The sequence below is a fragment of the Urocampus carinirostris genome, chromosome 11 (genome assembly GCF_059441175.1).
Source record: "Urocampus carinirostris isolate Australia breed hairy pipefish chromosome 11, RoL_Ucar_1.0, whole genome shotgun sequence".
In the NCBI taxonomy this organism is placed as follows: domain Eukaryota; kingdom Metazoa; phylum Chordata; class Actinopteri; order Syngnathiformes; family Syngnathidae; genus Urocampus; species Urocampus carinirostris.
The window spans coordinates 28037226-28063491 of NC_142359.1; the positions used below are offsets into that span (position 1 = coordinate 28037226).

The window sequence follows — 26266 nt, forward strand, 5'->3', positions numbered from 1 at the left end:
TAAACCTGGTGCCTGGGTCCAAGATGTTTCCACGCAGTCCGTGTCAGAGATCCATTCACCGTCTGGCCTTTTTTTTGTCTGTTTGCCACATGTTGCCATCTGGCAAAGGCCTGATGCCAGGCGCCGTGCAACGCAGGCTCTCGGAGTAGAGAGCGTGCCCGGGACACTCCATGTGTTGGCTCACTCGCCCACTAAACTGATTAAGAGAGTCGAAAAGATAAATGTCGGGCTTGGCAAGAGCGTGTCGGCGAGATAATCGCCGAGAGACTCGAATGCTCTGATGTTTTCCGACGGCTTCCGTCGGCGCCTATCCTCGAGAACGCCTCCATGTCCTGTCCACGGGCTAACAGTTTTTGTTTTGTTTGACCAGAGGTCTTGGAAAAATAACTTACCACTAGACCACCTGTGACTGCTACAGATGACATATGAAAAGACATCAGAGTGTTATTACCACACTGTTTTTATTAATGGTGCCAGAAACACTGATTAGCTTAGTGCATTGTGTTCTGCAATCTGAATAGTTTAACAGTATTTCCACTGCTTCACCTGTGTGTCAATAATGTTGCGGTTTAATATGCAGGGATCATATTGCTGTTTGAAATTCTTTTAAGTACTTGAATTGTAAAGTAGTGTTTTCAAGGATTGAAAATTTGTTTAATTTTGGTTAAAGTCCTTATGAATAATTAAAATTGTTACTATGTGTCCCTAAAAATGACACTGTGACTGCTCAATGGTGGCTTCGGTTTGCCATGGCATTCTTCTTCCCTTGTGATTAACGGCAGTTGGCATTAGTTTGTATGGTGTTGTTGTTTCTTAAATGTGCAATAGTGAATGATTACAAATCAATTATGGTTATGGGCCTTGCCAAAAAAGCAAATTACGATTCACACCACTGTGTAATGGTAATGGATACATTGAAATTTTTAGTCTGAAAGTCCTTAAACAGTGCTTGAATTTGGCCTTGAAAAATGAGTACAAACCCTGATTATGTATATTTACATAAAACAGCTTGTATTATCTTTTGTCGAAATTATTTATTTGTTCTCCATTCTCTAACTTTCGTTGGTAAAATACTGGAGTAAATTACAGAATACACTGTGTAAATCAGTGTTTTGGGCAAGGTGAGTAGAAATAGTGTGATAATAAGAAATCCTCTGATGTGTTTTCCACTGGTGGTCTAGTGATAAAGTGCTGGAGCCCTCACCGCCACTGGGTTCAAATCCCATCGCATACAATGTTTGCAATTTGAGTCATGATTATTGAAAATTGAAAAATCAAATACCTAACACACTCCTACAAATTAATTTCCAATGGTATCCACCATATGTTGCGATAAGGTGTACTGAGTTATTAGGCACACTTTCAAATTTCTGGCCAATTTGAGGTTTTTGGTCCGCCTTGTTGACCAAAAAATATTGTAGTAATAATTATATACTATTGTATTTTGTTATTTTTATGTTTTTATCTGGGATATCAGGGTTTGGAAGGCATTAGCTAATGACCTAGGGTTTCTATTCCCCACTATATGACAATTTCACCTTATGCTCCCCACCTCAGAGATGATTAATGTCATAGCCTAAAATCTACTGTATACTGTACGTCATAAACCTAGTCAACTAGGAGGAAATATCCCAACTAATTACCTAGAAAGGAAAAGGTACATTTTCCTAATGCTCTCATCATAAGAAGCTAGTGTATCCAGGAATGGCTCTGGTTTGTCGAACTATTGCGGCTGTTATTTGCCCTTCTCCCCCATTGCCTTCTAACCTCCATTAAATGCCCTCTCAAGTCCTGGGACGAGAGCTCGGGAATGAGAAATTAATTGGCAAACAATGCATGGCTCCTTTCCATTATGGCTCTCATCATGTTAGATGATATCAGAGCATTACCGGATGTCTGGCTGCATAATTGAGCCACCGCCTCCACAGCAACTGATTGATAACGCCGCATTGAAATAATAACAATGATTCCCATGACGTCAGGACGATACAGTTGCATGCGTACAAAATTCATTGATCCAGGTTGATATATTTTATGCGTAACTTCACTTATTTTGCCTGCCGATTTACAGTCATACCTCGGTCGGCCATAATGCATTCCGGATTGTTAGACCTTCAATTTGTCTAAGTACCGAACTCTTTTTTTCCCATAAGACATCTCATCTCATCTCATCTCATTAGCTGTACCGCTTATCCTCAGTAGGGTCGCGGGGGTGCTGGAGCCCATCCCAGCAATCAACAGGCAGTGGGCAGGGGACACCCTGAACTGGTTGCCAGCCAATCGCAGGGACACAGGGACAGACAACTCGCTCGATCATTTACACCTAGGGACAATTTGGAACGGCCAATTCACCTGAAATGCATGTTTTTGGAATGTGGGAGGAAACCGGAGTGCCCGGAGGAAACCCACGCAAGCACGGGGAGAACATACAAACTCACAGTAGGTCTGGTAGCTGGATTTGAACCTACACAGGAGGTTCCCAAGACCTTAGAACTGTGCCGCTCACGCGCTAACCACTGCCCCGCCATGCTGCCCCACCATAAGACATAAACATGTTTATTTCCATACCTTTTTATGGACTCCAAGACTTATGCCAATGAAATGCGTACCTACTGTAAAAAACACACCAAACAAGTGCTACAAAGCACAGAAATATAACAAACTATGGAGACTTAAAATGATCAAAAAGCACCATTTGTCTTCTCTTATTTTTGCCCACCCTTTTACATCTTTTTGGTTTTTTGGCAGCAAAATGACAGACAATTTTGTCAGATCCCTCTAGGTGAGCCTCAAGTTACGTAAAACAATTACAAATCCACGTTTTTATGAGAATCCATTTAGTTTTGCTTATTAATAAAGGCTTATTTATTTGTATTTGTTTACCACTAGAAAACACAAAATAATACCCAATATCCCTTGAAAATATAAAACAATTTCAAAATGTTTACTTTACACATTTGGACCCAAATGTTGGGAGCTGGAATGGAAGCTGATGTGCTCAACATAGAATGGTATTCATTAACAAAAACCTGGAACAACAAATAAAAATAAACCAGGTCTTAAAACAATTTGTGTCCAAAACTGTCCAAACCTGAAACAAAAAAACAAACTTGACATGGTGACAGAAGGCAAGATAAAGTTGGCATGGAAATGGCACATCCATCTTGTTTTCAGGAAAATATTTAGTTGAGGGTCCCTCCCCGGGACAGGGTAGAGAAGGACCTTGTCTTCCCCACTGAGACAGGGCTGTGGAAGCTTCCCGTTGGGTTATTTGGTGGTCGGGTCACTTTGCTAACCAAAATGGCTGCTTTTACCACTGGGCTGTGCTCAGGTGCGATACTCGTGATGTTTTTTTTTTCGAGTTCTGATTTTTCTTTTGAATACTGAAGTAAAACGTCCTCCACATTTTTGTTCAATAATTAAATTATTTGTATACAGAGTTGTTGAAAAATCGAGATATCGCTGTGTGGGAAATGTTACAAACAGTTTAGAAACACCTGTGGTGATTTAAAAAAAAAGTTTTTATGTTTTACGCGGGGTCAGCACAGCGGCGCAGTGGTTACCGCGTGTGCGGCACAGTTCTGAGGTCATGAGATCAAACATCCTGTGGGGAGATTTCATGTTCTGTGCATGTGTGGGTTTCCTCCGGGCCCTCTGGTTTCCTCCCACACTCCAAAAACATGCATGTCAGGTTACTTGGCCGGTCCAAATTGTCCCTAGGTGTGAATGAGCAAGTGAGTTGTCTGTCCCTGTGTGCCCTGCGACTTGCTGGTAACCAGTTCAGGGTGTCCCCTGCCCACTGCCCGAGGATGGCTGGGATGGGCTCCAGCACCCCCGCGGCCCTTCTGAGGATAAGCGGAGCAGATAATGGATGGATAATGTTTTACGCACCTCTGAACAGAGCAAAGAAAGCTTAACGGATTTTCAAGTGGTAATTAAAAATGTGTATGTTTCTGCTCTCCAATACCAAGCCTAGCTGAACAGACGGTTGAGGACTATTTTTTAATCGTCCATGGAAGGCACATGCTGGATTTGAGGACTATTGCATTTCCCGCTGTTCTAAAGTCAAATGTTAAGTGACGAAACAAATTAAAATAGAAAAAAAAGTTTAGTCGATTACATCTACATGTGAAGGTTAAAATACTAAAATGAAAAGGTAATTGGGTCCTGAGAGAGATACTTGAATTTGTCGTTACCCCTGAAAGCCCTTCCTGAGCCTCGTTTAATCTGCAAAAACCTGTGTTGTGCAGCGGCTGGGTCAGGCGCAAGGTGGCTGAGTCATTTCAGGTGGGCCAAAGAGGCACTCATCCTGACAAATGTGCCTTCTCTCAGTCCCCTTTCAATGCAGTAAGATTGGGGATAATGGATGGCAGTCACATGGGTGCAGAATCAACAGAGGAAAAAGAACCATCGAGCTAGACAATAGTGTGTTCTGCCTGTCCTTGGTCACAGCAAAAGTAGACCAGGGATAATGGATTGCTGCCGCACAATTGCAGTTCACTGTTTAATGGAAAGAAAATTGAGAAAAGGCCACTAGGCAAAAGTGTGCTCTGTCGGCAACCACTTTCAGCAAGATGTGAGCGGGGGTAAAGGACCAGGACCCCATGGGTGAAGTTCCTTTTGGGCGGAAATAACGAGAAAATAAAGTGCGAAAGTGCTTTCTGCCGGTCACCTTTCCCAACAAAATGCAATCAAGGGACAATCACAGCCGCACAAGTACAGTTCACTTTTGATGGATGTAACTGCACAAAAGATCTGCCATGCCCGGCAAAATTTAGCTCTGCCTGTCCCTATTTGCAGCATTATGCAATCAGGGATAATGGATTGTGGCTGCACGATTGGAATCTTCTGTTTGGCAAACAGAATGTCAAAAGAGAGCTGCTACGCCAGACCAAAATTTACTCTGCTGGCCCCCGCTCAAAGCAATCTGCGAGCTTGGATAACAGTTTGTGGCTGCGAGTGTTCAGTTAAATTTAGGCGAGAATAATGCCAAAAAAGAGCCACTAGGACCGTAAAATCCGGACTATAGAGCGCACCTAACTATAAGCCGCACCCACCACTTTTTAAGTGATTTGCCACTTTTGTACTTACACAAGCCACACTTGTTTACAAGCTGCGTGCGCACGCATTAAAACTTGTGACACAATCACAAGTTTAACCCAGACCAGGCTGTAAGTTCCACAATTGTAACTAGAGGGGGGGATTTTTTAAGGGTTATTGTTCTATCTTCTTTATTCATTATCCATTATCCGTTATCGGTCAGTTCATAATACGCGACAAAGCCTAGGAGCCGGGACTCTTACTCTCAGCCAAAAGGCCAAGCTAAGGTCCTAGCCCTGGGTGCCCGGGACACTTACTCTCAGAATCACAGTAGACATGTCGACACAACTAGACTCGAACAACCCGACCATCACATGACGACACTCCCAGAATCCAACTATATAGTACACAATCCCACAACCATAATCGGCATCATGAATGGAAAATGATACCCGTAATAAACGTATGATGCAGACTTGTAAAGTCCGGGTCCCGTTGAAAGTAATCCAAGGAAACAAAATGTATATTTCCAAAGTTAAGGGCGGGAAAAATATATATCCACTATTGTCTGCTGCGACAACAGACAGATCTACCACTAACTCAGCTTTACCCCACTTCCCATCAGCCCGCGTTTGCTCAGCCCCTTCTTTTTGATTCGCCCGAAGAACACATAACAAAATAAATATATTACGAAAATATACAGTTGCAAATACACATTATACATGGTTACACATATTTACGAAGAAAGACGGTACACCGAGAGAGTTTTCAAAGCTTTGATAATAACAATATAACTTTCATCCCAAACCGTGCCTTTGAAAGGTACCAACACACTAGTAGGATCACGGTCGCAATGCATCAAATGTGCCTATCAAAAAAAAAAAGCATTCCGCAATTGTGAAATTCACGGTTGATCGTCCTCAACTTCCTCCTCATAACTATCGCCATCAAGGGCGTCTTCTTCATTATCGGAACGTACCTTAACTTTACAGACAATGTATGCATAAACTTAGAGGTTGCAGTCTTTCTTGGCGCACATGTTCTACTGGTCTTAATCTTACCTTTTATACTCTAGCGCCGCTGGTGGCTGTTAGAAAAATTACTTAAATTGGCCGCTTCACTAATTAAGCCGTAGGACTGAACATTTGGGAAAAAAGTAGCGGCTTATAGTCCAGAATTTACGGTACCCATTTTGAAGTTGCTGTTATTTTTTGTATTTTTTTTTAAACTTGCGGCGGAGAGGCCGGGTAATTCATCCCCCCGTTCTCTGCTCGGAGCTGCATGGAACCGGCTTATCTAATTGCGCTCGCCAAAGGCCTTGGGATAGCGAGCGACAAGGCTAATTATCGTGCTTTGAAACAGAGAGCAAATCTCTGCGTGGGGGCGAGCAACGAAGCTCTTTTATATGTGTGTGTGTGTTTTTTTTAATTATTGTTCTTGTAATTGCTGCCATTAAAGCAAAGTCGGAATGATCAGAGGACTTTCAATGACGCAGAGAGAACGTACATGGAGCTCTTTCTTTGTATTAAAGTCCAACTTTATATACATATATATATATATATATATATATATATATATATATATATATATATATATATATATATATATATATATATATATATATATATATATATATATATATATATATATATATATATATATATATATATATATATATATATATATATTCTTAACAATTCTTCTTCTTTCCTCAGCGTCCCGGCTTCATTTTCTTCTCTCCGATTAACACAACAAAGCCGTATTTCTCAATTTTCTGCATGAATTATCGGAAATTTCATCTTAACGTCCTTCGTTTCTGGAATGACCCATTCACAGTACACGAATGCCACCGGCACATTTCAATTACGGCCAAATTGACGCGGCTATTTACCGGGAGCGGATGCGCTCTGTTTGAGGTCGTCATTGCACTCCTCCCTTCCTCGAATGTAAATGTGCGGTGGCCATTCATGAATAATGGACTTATTGCAGAGACGGCAGGGGAGCGCTTGTCTGCCCGGGCAAGATGGATGCTCAGCCAATCTGCGTGCTGATGTCGTCATTTATATTAAATGTTTGAGGCTTTTATATTAACGTCCTTGTGATGGGTGGGACTGTCAAAATTCTCTGGTGAGATGATGGAGGTTCGTTGCGGGCTTGGTTTTTCTCTGGGTCTGGGTGTGTGATGCTGTGTAGGTCCAGGGTATTCCACTACCATGGGTATGTTTACATGCAGGCAATTATCCGATTGGAAAATATAAATTAGTGGCCCTTTTACTTTTGAGATGAATTGGTTTACGGAGCAAGCTCTAACCTTAAATTTCTCTTCACTCAAACAGATTTTCCCCATAACAAATACCTTAAAACTAATGAATCTGTCGCTGCCTCCCAAAATCATCGGAGTTCACCCTAAATAGCTTTAAAACAAATATTATTGACGCTAAAACACAGCATTTGTCACAAGGACATTTGAAACTTTGTAAAGGTTTCCCAGACAATAAAATACTATTTTGTTCTTTGACATATACATATTTACCTTCCTAAACTACCTTATATATCATGAGCCAACCTTGGAGCTCGCTAAGTAGGACTTTGTTGACTTTGTTTGTGTGTGTGTGTGTGTGTGTGTGTGTTATAGCTAACCATACTGTTAGCTAACAAGAAAGTAGGCTATTTTGATAACACAATATACTCTCCATGAAAAATAATTCCTAAGATAATGAAGTTCACGCCTCGGCCGAGACATACCTAATTGGTATAATGGCGGCGCCCTCTGTTGGCTGCGGCTGCATCGACTCGCTACAACGGGTCAGGTGTATCGACATTTCGTTCTGTGTACGTTGTTACAAAGAATGACAATACAAAGGAAATCATTATTATTATTATTATTAAATAAAGATAATACATGCATGTTCCCGTGTAAGAATGAGCTCCTGGGTGGTAAAACTGATTAAATCTGATACGAATGTGGTAGAGTACATGTATAGATGAAAGTTACTGTTGGTAAGTAATAAAGGTTCATCGAAGATTCCACAGAAAATGCCTGGGGTTATCCTTGACCCAATTTATGAAGCAATAGGGTAGTGATTAAAAAATAAACAGTTATTTCCTAAAATGGGTGCATACATAATAAAAATGTGAATTGTATCACGTCATAATAATGTCTAAAGAGTAACACCAGGGATATGACAATATTTCAACTTTTATCTTTATATTTTATTCAAGAAATAACGACGCATTGGGTCATTTTCGACCCCAAGTGTGCATCCAAGGGTTTAATAGTATTTGAACATAGAAATACAGATGAGTTATATGATATGTGTATATGCGGTGCAGGTGTGCAGAATCATATCTGTTACACGGGAACGAGCTGATCCTGGACGTACGCCATCTCAAGCACTCAACACTTAAGTGGTTGTGTCTGGAAATTCTTGTAACTTGTATTTTCTTTGGGATGTCAGACATGAGTTCCGCTCGAAAGACATGTCGTATCTCAAATTTATCGTAACTAAGTCAACAATCTAGAAAAAGTTCTCAAGCTGTCTTCCCTCTAGTGGTAGTGTCTGGAAAGTCTCATAACTTGGATTGTATCTCTTTTAACAGGCGGGATTGTTTCTCGAGAGACCTCTCTGATCTCGAAAATTTCTTGTATGTGAAGTAGCTTGTTGATGGAGGGGCCATTTTTGGAACAATCTGAATGAATTATTTCCAAGAGACAAGTGAGCAATCCTGTATATGTGCTGATTAGTGAATGTCGAAGCTTTTATCACAATTATGTATTTGCAATTTTATTTAGCATATTTCAGACCTGTAAAATGATCCGCATTATAATATATTCAAATTGCTGGCAAATTTGTATTTTTCTTGGGTGCACAACGTAGTAATTCATGAATCAAATGTATCGATAAATACAATAGTTGTACGAACAACTTTTCTTTTTTCACCTGTCCTGCTTGCACCGACCTTTTTCGGAGGCATAATTAGGGGCTAAAACACCCCTACGCCGCACAGCATCGCACCCTAGCGTACGCACTCACGCATTACCGGCGTTCGCACTCCGATTTTTGACCGAACAGCGAAGCAAGAATTTCTCGAAATTTTCGGTCGAACTCCGATTTGTCCGAACTGAGAGGCGTTCGAAAACCGAGGTTCCACTGTATTAGTTTAGTAGCAATCACCATTTTTAGCAATTTTCCGTTAAATTATCAGCCTCACCTGTTACTAATTTGTGTTTTATTTGCAATATGTATTTTTTTTATATTACAATAAAGAGTTAGAAACAATGTTTTGGGTTCATTAATTGATTAATTGACAGTCACAGTGACAATTTCTTCCTTAGGCCATCACCACCCTAAAAAAGCACACAAGACTGTGAAACAAAACCATAGAAAAAAGAGTGTTATCCATTTCATAACTCTTATTTTGGAAATGTGCGAATCTTACTGCACTCTTTTCCTTGTGCACTTACAATTTAGGCAAGTCTGTTGTAGATATTTGCCTATTTATCTGATTGTTCTTTCTTTAATGACATGCCTATCCTGGAGTGCTACGCCTAATCTCATTTTAAACAACGATTTCTACGTTGTTATCAAAGACGATAATGACTTGTGATTCTTATTCTAGAAATACCACTGATCAATCAAATATTTATATTGTTTGCGACAGACGGCAATAGCTCCACTATAAGCTTTTCCTCGGGCCATATTTCGGTGCACCTAGACATTTGTCGGCACTTACCAGGACAGCAGATCGACTCTGGGAAACATGCTCATTAGCAGCGCCCCCTGGAGTGGCCATCACAACCAGAAAACCAAGGTCCCTCTTTGTGTCATGTCTGGAGGTGCACAAAATGGCAGTATCCAAAGATGTGTTCCGACAACACAGCTGGAGGCGTGTTCGCTATGCCAGCAGGCGTCTGCTAACAGAAGACAAATCGGGTTCACACATCACGGATCCATTCATGCCACCATATTGGATGTGGCAAGGGGAGTCATGTCCTGCTTGCGAAAAAACAGTCATGCATCGGTTAATGGGGACCAGAACCCCTAGTGAAATGTGCAAATCTGCGAAGTAGCGTCGCACAATCATGAAAGCCCCTGAGGGTCAAACAAGCCTTGAGATGACATTCTTACCGACAGAATATAGGACTATAAGAAAATCACAACTATATATTTACAAATAAAAACCCAACACCGATTTGCAGTTCAATGAATGTTCTTTATTTTGATTATACAAATGTAGAACAAATTTGGAGGGCTTTTAAGAACATGATTGGAGTGTGGCTGACTAGCTGCAAGCTGGCATCAGGTACCCTCAGAGTGAGCCAGGTTTCCACGATGATTACATATGTAACCATCCTGAATGTAGCGTTTTTTCCCGCACGTTCACATAGGAAAATATATGAGATTTTCACTCATCCCCACACTAGTTTTACTCACAGGTGATCTGTTTCATTTGTAATACCTCTGGCTTTGGTGAGAAACAGGCTGCCCTGGGGAAGCCCATGAGTGTTGTTTTGCTGCTTAGGAAGACCAGGCTGCAACGGATGTTGAAATATAGGTCATTTATAAGCTATAGAATAAAAGTGTGTTCTAAGTCTAGATTTAAACAGTTTCACAGAGGTTGCAGATCGAATGTCAGTAGGCAGAGCATTCCACAGCACTGGGGCCTGAGAGGAGAACACTTTCGAACCTGCGGATATCTTCTTGGCTCTTGGGATCACTAGTTGACTAGCATTTTCAGAGCGAATGCTCCGGACTGCAAAATAGGGGGAAATCATATCTGGAAGTCCATGCATGATTTTGTATACTACCAAAATCTTAAGCTAACAGGGAGCCAATGCAGTTTAGCTAAAATCGGGGTAATGTGACAGCCCCACTTTTGTTTGTGATCCCTACGCCCTCTCTGCCGCTTCGTAAGAGGTTTGGTGGCATGAAAAATGCCAAAAAAGTCATAATTTAGACTCAGACCCAAATATACTGGACTGTCTCTGAAAATTAGAATATTGTGATAAAGTTCTTTATTTTCTGTAATGCAATTAAAAAAAACAAAAATGTCATACATTCTGGATTCATTACACATCAACTAAACTATTTCAAGCCTTTTATTATTTGAATATTGCTGATTTTGGCTTACAGGTGAAAAAAACTCAAAAATCCCATCTCAAAATATTAGAATACTTCCTCAGACCAAGTAAAAAAATAATTTTATAACAGCAAAACTAAATCAAACATTTGAAAATGTCCATCGATGCAGTCAGTACTTGGTTGGGAATCCTTTTGCACGGAATACTGCATCAATCCGGCGTGGCATGGAGGCAATCAGCCTGTGGCATTGCTGAGGTGTTATTGATGCCCAGGATGCTTCGATAGCGGCCTTCAGCTCATTTGCATTTGTAGGTCTGGTGTCTTTCATCTTCTTCTTAACTATACTCCACAAATTCTCGATGGGGTTCAGGTCAGGGGAATTAGCAGGCCAAACAAGGACAGTGATGCCATGGTCAGTGCACCAGTTACTGGTGGTTTTGGCACTGTGGGCAGGTGCCAGATCATGCTGGAAAATGAAATCCTCATCTCCATAGAGCTTTTCAGCAGATGGAAGCATGTAGTGCTCTAATATCTCTTGGTACACAGTTGCATTTACTCTGGACTTGATGAAACACAGTGGACCAACACCAGCAGCTGACATGGCTCCCCAAACCATTGCTGACTGTGGGAACTTCACACTGGATTTCAAGCAACTTGGATTTTTCTCCTCTCCAGCCTTTCTCCAGACTCTGGAGCCTTGACTACCAAATGAAATGCAAAACTTGCTTTGAAATGAAATGATCTGCATTTCTATAGCGCTTTTCAAGTCAATGACTTCCCAAAGCGCTTTACAATGTGCTTCACATTTCCCAATAGCGGCCGTGATCTGTGCAGCCATGTAAGGCGCTAACCTGCTTATTGGGGGTAATTGGGGGTTCAATGTCTTACCCAAGGACACTTCGACATGTAACACGGACAAGCCGGGATTCGAACTGGGATCCCTAAATCCTAAGACGATCGCTCTACCTCCTGAGCTACTGCCGCCCCTTTTCGTCTGAAAAGAGGACTTTGGACCACTCTGCAACTGTCCAGTGCTTCTTCTCCGTAGCCCAAGTCAGACGCTTCTTCCGTTGTCTTGAGTTCAGAAGTGGCTTGACCATGGGAATACGGCTATTGTAGCACATATCCCGGACACGTCTGTGAACTGTGGCTTTTGATACCTGAACTCCAGCTTCAGCCCACTGTCTTTGAGGCTCCCCCAAATTCTGGAAGCGGCTCTTCTTCACAATTTTGTTAAGGCTGCGGTCATCTCTCTTGGTTGTGCAGCGTTTCCGGCCACATTTTTCCCTTCCAACAGACTTTTTGTGGATATGCTTTGAAACTGCACTCTGTGAACAGCCTGCACTTTGAGAAATTTCTTTTTGTGTCTTACCCTCCTGATGGAGGGTATCAATGATGGTCCTCTGGACAGCAGTCTGATCAGCAGTCTTCCCCATACTTGTGATTTAGTTTACTGAACCAAGCTGAGTGTTTTTAAGGCTCAGGAAACCCTCGCAAGGTGTTTCGAGTTAATTAGATGATTCAGGTGATTAGTTGAATAGCCTACTTGTATACTTTTTCATGATATTCTAATATTTTGAGATAGGATTTTTGAGTTTTCTTAAGCTGTAAGCCAAATTCAGCAATATTAAAATAATAAAAGGCTTGAAATAGTTCAGTTGATGTGTAATGAATCCAGAATGTATGACATTTTTGTTTTTTTAATTGCATTACAGAAAATAAAGAACTTTATCACAATATTCTAATTTTCTGAGACAGTCCAGTATATGATCCTCGCGTCTATAGGTATTATTGGCCAAGCATGTGTCCAGAAAAGAAAGGAAAAGTGGGAAAGCACACCGCAGGGAAGTTCGCACGACCTTTTTCTACTTAGCCTCATGTTTGTGTGTGTCAATGCCGCAGAATTACACTCACCAAGTCATATTGACATGCATTTTTTGTAAAAAAGATGTTTCTCAGTTTGTCAATGTGCAAGTTTGATGCTTGTAACAATTTTCTTTTCATAGCAGAAAACTTTTTTGGCTCTTGGTTAATCCAAAGAACAACCTATTAGCACGATACATTCAAATCAATGACTATTTAATTCAAAATCCACAAAGCAGTGAGACAGTGATAACTGAAGCACAAAATAGTTAGGAATTATTGTCATCATAAATGCAATGCTGTGAGCCGTGGTTTATTGTGGGTAATGTGGACAAAACCCCCACGCAAAATGCAAAAATATGCAATGTGGCACCCACATTTTTAACATGTACCACGCCGGCCACCGCTCACAGCAATAATCGACCGGGGATATCAGATCTTGCTGCATGGATCCAGTCCTTTTTAAGCGGAAATACATTAAAAACAAAACCTTATGTATTACACAAATTTGCTCTTACGGCCCCTGTTCTCAGCAATATTTGACTGGGATAAGTAATTGAGGCCAACAAAGCTGAAGTGGGCTCCAGGAACTACGTTTTAGCTCCGGCGTCCTTCTTTCTGCAATACTCGACAAGGGATAATAGTTCACAGCCATGCATTTTAGGCAATCAAGAACGGCACACCTCCGGATAAAAATGTTTTCTGCCAGTACCTGCTCTCATCAATACGGGATTGGGGATGATGGATTGCAACCACATGAGTACAGTTCCATTTAGGAAGAATTGCACTAACAGCAAAAAATGCCTTCCTTCAGCAATAGTTGACCGGGGATGATGGATTTTGGCCACACAGGTGCAGTTTATTCAGGTGGAAATACAGTAACAGCAAAAAAAGATGTCCAGAATTCCCAACAAATGTGTGCTCTGCCACTGGCCCCCTCCCTCAGCATTAGTCAAACAGGGATAATGGATCATAGATAAAACTATGCATTTCATTTTTGGTAGCTCAGAAGAGAAACCCTCATGACAAAAATGACCTGCTCGCACCAGTATAATATTAGGAATAGTGTTATGCAGCCGCACGAGTGCAGTTCACTCTCGGGTTGACAAAACAGCAGAAAAGAGTCACCACGCCTGACAAAGATGAGCTTTGCAGCCCCCGCTCTAAGCAATAATCAACTGGGGCTAATGGATTGCAGCCTCACAGTACAGCCGCAACAGTGCTGTATGGTTTTGGCAAAAAAAAGAAAAAAAGAAGAAGAAAAAAAGAAAAAAGAGCCCTCCACAAAATAAATTGGCTCTGTCAATCCCTGCTTCCAGCAGGAGTCGACTGTTAATATTACATAGCGGCCCCAACCGTAAAAAATCAATCAAATAATCAAATAAACAAATAAAAAAATAAATAAACCATTTACTTTGCAATCATGCATTCAGTTCACAGGCAGCAAGGTTTAAATTTGTGATGAATATTGTCTTATGTTTTTTAAATAAATATTGTTTTAGTAACAAGGTATTTAATTCCTGTCGTTGTTCGCAACATTTTCTGACAATTTTTTTGCGACCGGTATCACTACTTACATCAGTAATAATAACAATAACAATTAGAACAATACAGACGCTGCCCTACTTATGAACCGGATGATCGTTCGTAAGTTGAATTTGTTCGTAAGTCGCTTCAGTGCTATATTTTGTATGGAATGTATGTTTATGGTTTATATAAGTATGTTTAAGGATTGTATATATAACCTGTATATATTTGAAACAGAAAAATAAACAATTAATAAAATAACATGCTCTATAACGTTACAAATAAGGCTGAATGATGAAGCATAGTACTGAAAAACAAAACTACACATTTAGGCGTTGGCGTTCTGTGGTCTGTGAAGCCCTTTCAGACTCATTGTGATTAATTAAGGGCTATACAAATTAACATGACTTTTCTTGACTTTAAAAATAAATAAAGTTAAGTTTAACTTACTTTTGGAAGAATAAGGCGACTTCCTCTATGGTGAAAAGGGGACGAAAAAAAGCGATCCAACCATTTTCTCAACTGCATCAAGCTCTCTTATTTCACTTTTATTTCAAAAGAAATGGCTCGCCTTTTTTCATACACACCATCCATATTGAATGGATGCATGAGATATTAAACAATAAAAATGTCAAATGTCTTAGCGTGCCAGAGATACAGTGCGGCTTGTTTACACACGAACTTAGAAGTAGAAGCTGGATTTCTTCTTTGGGGTGGATACTGGATGACCTTTCACAGCGCCACGCGGCAGAAAGAAGTACTACAGCACTGTTCTAAACTGGGAAAAAAGGTGCACACAATACAAAATCTAAATTACAGCAATGTCCGGATATTTTTCGACATACCGAAAAAAATCTCCATATCTACCGTTTAGGGTAGATACTTACAGACGAATGGTCGTAAGGAGAGGAGCGTCTGTACTCTTGAATTAATTGTGTGATTAAAGACCACTAGGGAGCTAGATGACATAGAAAATACATTATATTTCCACACATCATCTCACTAGCTTTACACACAGTACTATATTGTACAACATTGTTTTGGCTGAACTCTTTCCCATAATGCTCTATTACAATAAATACTAATTGTCCAGTAGTGAGCAAATCTGGTCAGCGGTATTTGTCGACTGATCAATTATTGCTCAAATATGTTAATATACTACCATGAATCCCCCTGTGTAAAGTGCACTCATACTTTCAGTTTTTTTGGGTTTAAAAGCATGTGTGTGTGTATACACGAAAACACACGCTATGAGCAAATAATAGGTCAATTTTATTTTCTTTCTGTGCGGCCCAGTACCGGTCTGCAGCTTAGTGCTTGATGACCACTGCGTTAATCGACTAAAGTGCCTCTCCCTCTTTTAAATTTCTTCCCAGAATCTTCGTCTTCCATCATGGTCTACATGGATACGTCGACCAGCATCTCCAGGACAACCACACGGTTTACTACCACCACCGCAGCCATCGCCTACACAACGGCCAGGCCAGGCACCACCAAAATGGCCACCACTGCTACAGTCGCCACGTCAACCGGGGCCGCTGCCCAACCGAGGGCCCAGACGCCGGTGGGGCCTCTGGGGACGGGGGACCACGAGCAGCTGCCACCTTCCTCCGGTCTCCCTAACCTCAGTGTGGAATCATGCAATCCTCTGCTCATGTTTGACCTCTTGTGGCCTAAAACTCGGCAGGGATTGGTCGCCAAGATGCCTTGTCCGCCTGGGACCATAGGTGAGCTTTTTTTTTCTCTTTTTTGTTTGTTTATTAATACAGTTCACAGATTCTCAAAAGGTTTCCAGTGTGGCATTTTGGATATGTCAAAGATCGAAGGGGGGAACCCATGAGATTTCTGAACACATTTGTATAACAGTTATTCACTGTGAACCATAAATAAGGATGGTTTTACTCCATTGGCTCTGTGAACAAAGCTTTTTTAATTATGTTTTTATTTCAAATAAGAATGATGCAGAAGCTCAGAAGTATTATTTTTTGCTCCAAAAAAAACAACAAAAAACATATTAATTATTACTCATGTATTCATCAATTATTTGCATTATATACTGATCCAATTTTGTGTAGCTTTTCAAAACAAAAAGTCCCAATAGCATACCAATTCATTTTTCCAAAATGTATTATACTAATATTCAGTTTGCTTATTTTTAACTATTTATACATTCATGTATTTATTTTGTTTTTTCAGCTGGTCAGCCTACTTGTGTCTCAACTTTTGATCAAGAAGCTTTTGCAGCATACCAAGAAAAATAGTCGATTTCTGTCCTCTAAATATCATGGAGAGTACACCTCCCCTCACTTCCTTTTCCTCTTATCTCATGATTCTATCAAACGTTAGTCCGCCAAAGGTGGACAGCGGAAGGAAATTATATGTCAATCAAAAAATGATGCGTTATAGCATCTGAGAGGCCAAGAACAAACAAGGACGCGCCACAGTCGCTTTGTTCCCTTTTTCTTTTACGTCTTTGGTTGAATGCATTGTTCATTGAAGTCGATGTAAACAATCTTTCCAACCTGTTACAGTTTTTTTCAACCTTTGTTTTCCGTTTACAGTAGACCCTTGGGCACGGTTGCGCGTGTTACTGAAAATAGTGATTTTCTGCACCATAAGGCCCCCTGGATTTTAAGGTGCCCAATAAATAGTCTTTTGTGATTTTTTCATATGTAAGGTGCACTGGACTATTGGGCGCAAGGAATCAAAACCATCGTAAGATCTTGGGTTGCATAAAGAAACAGATTTAAATTCATATTTTTAAATAATACAATTATAAGTATTTAGATTTCTAGTTTCACCACTAAAATTAAGTCAATCATTCATAAATTGTTCATGTGCTGTCCTCACTCCGAAGTATCTCCTTTTTCACCAGATACGCAGCTAGTAAAATACGTCCAACAACAATAATATTGACAAAGAGCATTCGAAATTCAGCGTTTGTGCTGCCAACCAAAAGAAACACACATATGTTTCTCAAAGACAGAACTGTGACCTCACACTGTCACGAATGATTGTGAACCAAACATTATTCATATATTTTTGATTAACCTTAACATTTTTAGGGCCCCCCGATGGGCCGTCAAACTCCTGAATATGTCTGTACGATGTCACCCGTCTTTCTAATACATCACACATATCATTGAAAAGCTTCAAATCTTGGGATTCAAGATATGATAACCATTTCAAAATGTCCTCCCTACAGAAACATCACGATCAATCTGAAAGAAGATAGCCGAAAACTATAAAGCTGGTATAACTCACCAAAAAGGTGTCCTAATATTCCACTGATAAAACGATTCTTCACAAACATGGTTCGGTTACATTTGCAACAGTCCAACAAATCCAACTTTGTCAAATTTTTACTCCAGAACACACGATAATGTGGACAGATTAAAAAAAAAAGTCAGCCTAAAAGCATTCCTGCATTGTTTGACAATCCTCGTTCTGATCAGTTCGTTTCGCTACGTAATTCCCCTGCACAAATAAACTGACTTGTCAGATTATTTCCAGTATGGCCATTAACCTACGACCTTTTAATTGACACCACTCTCAACCCATTGCAAGATTTTTTTTTCACGGTCCATAGCCTGCAATAGCCTAGAAAGGCCTTTATTGAAAAAAAACACAAAACTTTGGCTATGATTATCTTTTGTAATTAGTGACCAATTCAAACTATGATTAACACAAATGTTAGCCCAAAAGACTCCCAACATAATTTTTTACGCGTAAATGTGCTCAATCCGTGCTAGATTCCATAAAGAGAAGTTAAAAAAGGACAAATGCTGTCTAGAAATTTTCCGAAATCAAATACATGGTTGCAAAAGTTTTTGAGCTGTGAACTGGTAATCTCCAAATGACCAGTAAATGACCAATAAATAATGTGACCTACCTTTAAAAAAATGTTAAAATACAATGTTTAGTTTTTCAGATTGTGATCAAATTTGACCAGGCAAGGCCCCAGGTGTTTTCAATCTAAGATGTCCATGCTACACTCTTCTGCAGGCATGGGATTGCAAAAAAAAAAAAATCTGGCGACAATAATAACCTTTATGTATGTGTGTTCCAATTCAGATTACTCAATGGTTGTAGCACTTGCAGTGATTAATTCAGTTGGGGACAAAACTTCAGAGTGTTACCGTTCAAAAGAAAAACAAACGGTCCATATTCTCCAAACAGTTCAGGAACAGCATTCACTTTACTTTGCTTACGTCTGGGATTGGGACCTTTGGCCGATTTTACATTGACTTAAATAGGTTTAACATTCACAATTAAACATATATCAACTATTGTATAAAATACTTTCCAATGTTTGACAGAGCTCCGACAATTAGATAAAGGACACAAAAACAAAACTATTGTTGCGTGTTGTTTTTAAGAACCCATTTCATCATTGGTTGAAATGTTAACCACACGAAGGCACTCAAAAACCACTCCATAGTTTTCTCAAAGGCAGAAAAGTTATCGTATACTGTTTAATTTAATTGAAAGTATGAATTCCCAATTTTATTCACCGTATTTGTAGTATTGAAGGTTCACCGGATTGCACGACACGCTTTCAAATTTTTGGCCTAATTGGGATACTCAGGTGCGACTCATCCATTCATCCATACTGCTTATCCTCACTAGGGTCGCTGACTTTTTGGGGACACATATTCACACCTAGGAACAATTTGGAGTCACCATTTAACCTGTACATTTTTGCAATGTGGAAGGAAACCGGAATGTGGGAAGGAAACAGGGAGAGCAAGCAAACTCCGCACAGGAGAGTTGGTAGCTGGATTTGAACCCATAACCTCAGAACTGTGCTGCGGATGCGCTAACACAGATCCGCTGTGCCACTAGGTGTGCCTTAATTTAGTTAACCAACCACCTCCTATCCTCCCAGATTACTGACACCAGAAAGTAACTTTGTAAATACAAATTAATTGACCAATATAATATATATATATATATGTATAATGTATGTGCGTTCTGCCGTATGTTCTCGGCCTTGAAAACTCCCTGGTCTTGCTGCTTGTTTTTGCTGAGTGTCTTCTTATTCCTCCACTCTCAGGCGTGGCCTCCTACTCATGCCTGGGCCCAGAGGGCTACTGGGACCCCCAAGGGCCTGACTTGAGCAACTGCACTTCCCCCTGGGTCAACATCATCAGTCACAAGGTATCCATGGCAATAACCTCCAGTCCCGTCCGCGCGTTTAAGGAAACGAAGGCAATCAAAGATCCTCGAGGATTCGAGATTTTCTGGCTCCTTTCGCTTTGTCTGTTCTTAATTGGTCAATTAATGTTATTGATTAGCTGCAAGTGGTGCCCACGGGAGGTGCTTGTGTGCGGGCGCTTGAGGTTTGAAAAAAAAAAATAGACAGCTCGGTTAAGAAGAAAAAATAAATGACTCAGAGTGATTTGTTTACATTTATCAGCTTCATTGATGAGCAAAGCTATATGTGGGAGTGTTATGTTGAATTATTTTAATAGCTAATAATCTATACTATTTTTTTTATTAATTTACTGAGTAATTGATGCATTCCATAACTGAAAATCTGTACAATCCCTGAATGGTAGAATAGAGCTTTAATTTGCATTTACATTTCACCCAAAAAATGGACTGCACTTGTTAAGCCGCAATTTATTATCCCAGGTCCCATATTGGTCTGTGCAGGGACCAGCAGAAGGCACTTTTGTTGGGAGGTGTACTGATATGGGGCACCTAAAATAAAGTACACTGTTGCGGCTGTGATCCATTATCCCTGATTGATTACTGCTGACATCATGGTCTGGAAATGTGCATTGGAGTGTGCCTGGAGTGAAATGTGCTGTTTTGGATGGATCCATTATACCCACTCGACTATTGCTGAAAGCAGAGGCCATAGAGCAAATTTGTGTCAAGTGAAGCTGATAGTTTTTTCGTTCTTTCCATTTAAAATAAACAGCAACCACGTACCAAAATCCATTATCCCTAATCTGATATTGCTGTGAGCAGGAACAAACAGAAGGCACTTCTGTCAGGAGGTGTGTATTTCTTTTCTGCTTAAAATAAAACACACCGTGGCTGAGATTAATTATTCCCAGTTGACTTTTTTTTTAATTGAACATCTGCCGAGAGCGTGAGCCAAGGAGCGGGGGCCGCATCAGTTCAGGCAGCTTCAACATGCCATTGTGGCCCATCTAAAATGAATTGTTTTGACCATGATCCATTATCCACCTTCTACTATTGCTGGGAGCATAGAGAGCAAATTTATATAATGCACGGCGGCTCTTTTTTTTCAGTTTTTTACCTAGAACAAAATAATCCAATGGCACCGTGAACAATTCTCATCATTTGAATATGGTTGAGAGCAGGAACTGAGAGCAAAATTGGGTAATGCTTGGCAGCTCTCATTTTGTGTTTTCCTGCTTGAAATGAACAGCAACCAAGCGGTCGCGTTCCATTATTCCCGGTCGACTACTGTCGCTAATGGGGCCCTTACTTATGTTGAAAATGAGCAGAGCTGCTACTTTGTAGATTTTTGCATTTGTGTTAGTTCTTGGTCCCGATCAAACAATAGACAGTAAAATAACAAAATATGACATGCAAATGGAAGTGAAATGCCAATATGGCGAAGGAAAACTGCAATTAACTGTAAGTTATTGTTTCGTGTTAAAATGGGAAAAGAAACAAAGCTCCACGACAACAACCTCCCACGCATTAATTAATGAACAATATGTCGTCAAATTTAAAATGCACAGAAGCCCCTTTCTCCCTGAAGCATTTTTTTGTTCATGACTTTCATAAAAGCATAACGTTATCAAGGGAAAGCCCTCACTAATTACACGCAAATTTACCCCCAGCGTACAAACGCCATTATAAAGAGTTTATGTAAGACGGTCACTCTGCTAAACGCAAAGGCTAAACTGCGCTCATTTGCCAGGGCCATGCATTTTTTTTGCTCACCATCCATCACGAGCAGCTGTGGCGTCCATTCCTGCAGGTGCAGTGTTTCATTATCGCTTGTTGCTTCTTCATTTGCCTGCGTTTTTTTTTTTTAGCTAAAAGCTGGCGAGACGGCGGCTGTGATCGCGCGGGAACTGGCCGAGCAGACCAAGGGTAACCTCCAGGCAGGTGACATCACGTACACGGTGAGGGCCATGGTCCAGCTGGTGGATCTCCTTGATGTTCAGTTGCGGAATCTCACGCCGGGCGGAAAGGACAGCGCTGCACGGAGCCTCAACAAGGTAACCAGGATTCATACAGGTGCTTAAAATCATTTAAAATGCTTGAATTTTGATCTGTTTTCAAGGATTGTAAAAAACTTTAATTTTGTGCTTGTAAATGTTTGAAATTATTACCAAGTTTCTCAACAAGTCTAGATTGCTCTCTGGTGGCTTCATTTTGCCATTGCATTTCTTCTTTCCTCGTTATTAACGACAGTTGGCATTAGTTTGTATAGCATTATCTTACGAGGACTCATCACCCTCCTTGGGTCACACCCAAGAGAACATTTAAATGATACACCGAAACAGGGCACTATGACATTTGTGATTTGTGAGTGCAAGGATTGTATCAATTAGTGATAATTATTATGGACCATGAAAAAATATAGGTAGTGTATCCCAGTGGTACCTTGTAATAGGAAGAACATCCTACAACTGAAAATGTAAGCTTCAAATTTACCCAACACCCATACGGAGCGAGATTTGTCTCAAAAATATTTATTCTCATTTGGTTCAAATCCATCAATATACTGCATTTGCACTTTACTCAACATCAAAAAATGATCTCTCGATAAATACACACGCAAGATTACGCAAGTCACTCATGTAAATTGCAGAAATATGTATGGATCTGCATAATACATGATTTGGACCGGATTTCTTATTTTAATAGTACTGGGGAGATTGGAAAATTGGCTTTCAAAAGTCATTTAAAAGTGCTTGAATTTGGTCATGATTAAAGTGTACGAACCTTGGGTAACGCCGTTTTGATATATACAAGTAACCAGGTCAGTGATATTTTGCAAACAGAATGTTATTAAGGCCATTCTGAATGCATTTAAAGTCATCTTAGAAACCGAAAAGCACTGCCACTAATGTAGCAACCAGGTCGGCAATACTAGTTGCCAGTGCCGGCTAATGTTAGTGTTCTGGTCAGAAGTGCTTGTCTAAGGATGGGCAAACGACCGCGTTTTGCACCCATCCTGAGTTCCCCGATTGTCTCCGGCTACGAGCCTTTTTTATCCCGACCACGTTATGGCTCTCCTGTCCCGGCTATCGACCTGTTTTTTTCTGTCTTCGACACCACAAAGCTCGACCTTAAAGCAGTTTGAGGTAGTCCTGCCCTTTATACGCTCATCCCTTGCAAAAAATAATCGTCCAGCTCAGCAGTTATCTCTTAGTGGCCAAAAGTGAATAGAAACTGGCAGTCAAGCATCAAGCCATCTTGAGGAATAACACCTGCCCTGGAATTCAGACGTCACAGTTCAGAGAGTGGTAAGAGCAACACAACCAATAACCGAATAGCCCCTCCCCCACCCTCTTAATAATAAAAGTCTCACTTTGCTCTTCAGCTAATGTAAAGACAAGCAAGCGGTGCAAAAATGTGATTGACTTTCGAATGGCTTTGAGTCCTTGGCTCCGCTTTTACTTTGTAGGAATGAAAGAGTCGTGAGTGTAAGTCACTCGGGTGTTTTGTTGGCAACTCTGATCTGTGAAGTTTTTCCAATTGCTGCATGATAGATGACGACGAATGTCTCCTTTCGTCTGACGTTACCACTCTTTTTCTCACAGTTGCAGAAGAGAGAACGCTCCTGCCGCTTTTACGTGCAGGTACGTGGATTTTTATCTATTTTCCGAGTGTATGGTTGACCCACGAGATACGACATGAATCCGTTCTGAGGTGGCAATTTGAAAGGGAAATTGCTGTAAAGTGGAGGATATCGGCTTATGTTATTAGCTCTAAACCACTCAGATAAAAACATCAAAAAAAGAATAGAATGAAGTACTGCAATCCTACTTTGGGTGTCATACTTTGCAGACTCACAGGTTAAAAAATATCCTCCAATCCATTATCCTCAATCATATATTGCTGTGTGCCGAGGGCAACAGAGCCCATGTTTCTTGGGCCCGTTGGCTGTTTTCATGTCACTCTGTCCACCGAAAAGTGAATGACACCCGTGCAGCCCTGATCCATTATTTGTGATTGCATATTGCACTTTTGTGCATCTACGATCTATTTTGCTTAATATGACCTGCAGACGCGAATTTGTCAGGAGGCGTTCCATTCTGGCCTGCCTATGATGAAATGTACGTTTGTGGTCACAATCCATTCTCACAAGTCAACTAATGCTGAAAGCAGCAACCAAGAGACCACATTTGTGTAATACGTGGTGGCTTTATCAAGGATTTTCATTTTCGGTTCTGGCTAATAACAAGAGATTACAGTAATGCATAAGTGTAATATGTACATGCATAACATTAAATAACATAAATAAATATACATGTAAAAAAACACATTTAGTAAGGCATGAAATGACTGGAGCTGGTTAAGTGGAGCAGCGAGTGGATGCAGCGTGAAGGAGATGACGACAAGTTACAATTAACTGAATTTTAAAACTTTCAGATGCAGGGATTTTTATACTCTTATACAACTATCGCAATAATTGCTTCCTAATTCTAATAAATGTCGAAATCATCAAATGGTATGGCCATATTCCTTTACAAAGTTAACTCTGCCTGTGCGTTCTGTGCCTAACTTTATAATCACAAATTGTGTTTGCTTGGTTACTTTTGGTTACTTTTGCTTCACTCTTTACTATCACTGGAAGCTTTAGACCCATAGCAAAATAATGCAATACAGAAAATACAATATCGTATCACCCACTTACTGTCTTTACAAAACACACAAGATTCTGAACTAAGGGGAAGGGAATATGGGAGGTAGTTCAGCCAGTTGCATATCTATATTCTCAAGGTACCCTGCTGAAACAAATAGCATAACAGCATTTTATGACGTTGACTATAGCAGACATACATCTTAGAGACAGAATTTGTCTTACACACAAATACCGTTTTGGGGTAAAATGATGTGTTATTTATTTTGTACACTGGGACCAAAAACATTGTATTCCAAGACTTTATAAGGCAGGGTCGCAATATCCTGGGGTTTACTCCAATATCTTCGTATTGATGTTATTGCCATCCATTGGTATATATTTTCACGCCAATTTGAAAAAAGTTTTGTGGAGATTTTGAGGGTTTTTATCGGTCGATGGCAAAGTAAGTCAATAGCAAAGTCAGCTAAAGTCCTGGCATGTTATGATTGGTCCTGATCCATAATTAATGAGTGTCCCAATTTTGGGGGAAAAAAACATCTCAGCTACTTTTCAAGGCCACTGACAGTTTGCGTGATTTTCTGGCCGCGGATGACATTTTTGTCGTCATCATTTTTTCCTTAAAATATGTCAGCAACTTTGGTCAAGTTGAGCTTATATAACATACAGGACATTGACAAAACTAATCACCTTTTGCCTGTTTCCAATATATTTTTAGTGTTGACAAGTTATTGCCATATCTGATTGTTGTTGTTTTATTTTCCAAATATGAAAAAGATCATTAAAACCGATGTATATTTGTTATTAGATTTTAAAACATTTTACCTTGAAAGGTTATTTAGTTTTCCTTCTAAATAACCTTGTTTGATGGAAAAAAGAAGCATTAGCTAAATTATCATCAGCAAGTCCCAAACGCTAATTAGCATTAGCAGTGATGTAGCTTTGTCACCTTCAGAGCGGTGCCAATTTTTCAAATTAAATTTTAATACTATTTGTTTTGCACCAAGTACAATTGCTAATGGTAGAAGAAAACAAGCAGGAGCGAACAGCAAGCATTAGCAACACACAAATGTTTGTTAGCATTAGAAGCACTTTGGTTGCAACCATTTCAAGCCCTGGCACTAAAGAGCATCAGCAATTGCCAATGCAAGCAGCAGCATAAGTGGCAATTATTTCTTTCAATTTCTTAAAATATTTTTGTCTTAGTTTTGACGGCGTGATTTTTAATCTTTCCCAAACATGAAAAAAATCAACTAAAATCCCTTTCTGTTCTAATCATTGTACGCACTGTACTTTATGTAGCTAAGAGTAAAAGTGGTTCACTTCTGTTTTTGTTTTTACAACTTATGGTTTTTACAACTAATGGTATGAAGACATTTCATTCGAACACAGGCATCGAAACAAAAAAAAGGTCATATTTAGTTTGATATTCAACCAAAAAATTGGAACTCAAACTACCCTTGCCCTGTCGGGTAGCATCGTTTTGAGAAAGATCGTCAGTCTGACAACACGTGCTGAAAATTCACTGTGATTTATTGTGTTTGAATGCATTTCTTCTCCAATAATAATGGTTTCAAATAACGTTTGGAATACCAGAAAGAAAAAGAGGAAAACGGTGAGAACAACGATCGATTTGAAAAAGGGAATGATTGTAAATAATGAGAATGGTGTATCTACTATATAGAGAATAGTGTCTAACAACAAGTAACAGTAACAGTAACTCGTTACAAATTGTTTTATATTCATTCCACAGTTATGATAGTTGACATTGTATAAAGGTTTTTGGCATTCATGGTTGTTTAGAGACACATTTTAAGATTGTGGACATTGTGGAATCCCTACAACGTACAAAAATAAATACCGTTACTTTGTAGGGCTAAATATGTTTAGATACTCTAACAGCAATCTTAGACAGGTTTAAGAAATAATCCAGTTTTTGTTTATAAAA

The 26266-nt window shown here is 39.9% G+C and overlaps 1 protein-coding gene across 1 annotated transcript in view; it reads left to right on the forward strand.

Moving 5' to 3' along the window:
• The window catches only part of LOC148356997 (adhesion G protein-coupled receptor L3-like), a 282571-nt gene that overhangs the window by 154591 nt on the left and 101714 nt on the right, over nt 1–26266 (forward strand). The window contains exons 9-12 of the mRNA XM_088348691.1: nt 15890–16240; nt 19570–19673; nt 21539–21724; nt 23276–23314. Of these exons, the coding sequence (XP_088204817.1) occupies nt 15890–16240; nt 19570–19673; nt 21539–21724; nt 23276–23314 (680 nt within the window). The remainder of the gene's footprint in view (nt 1–15889; nt 16241–19569; nt 19674–21538; nt 21725–23275; nt 23315–26266) is intronic.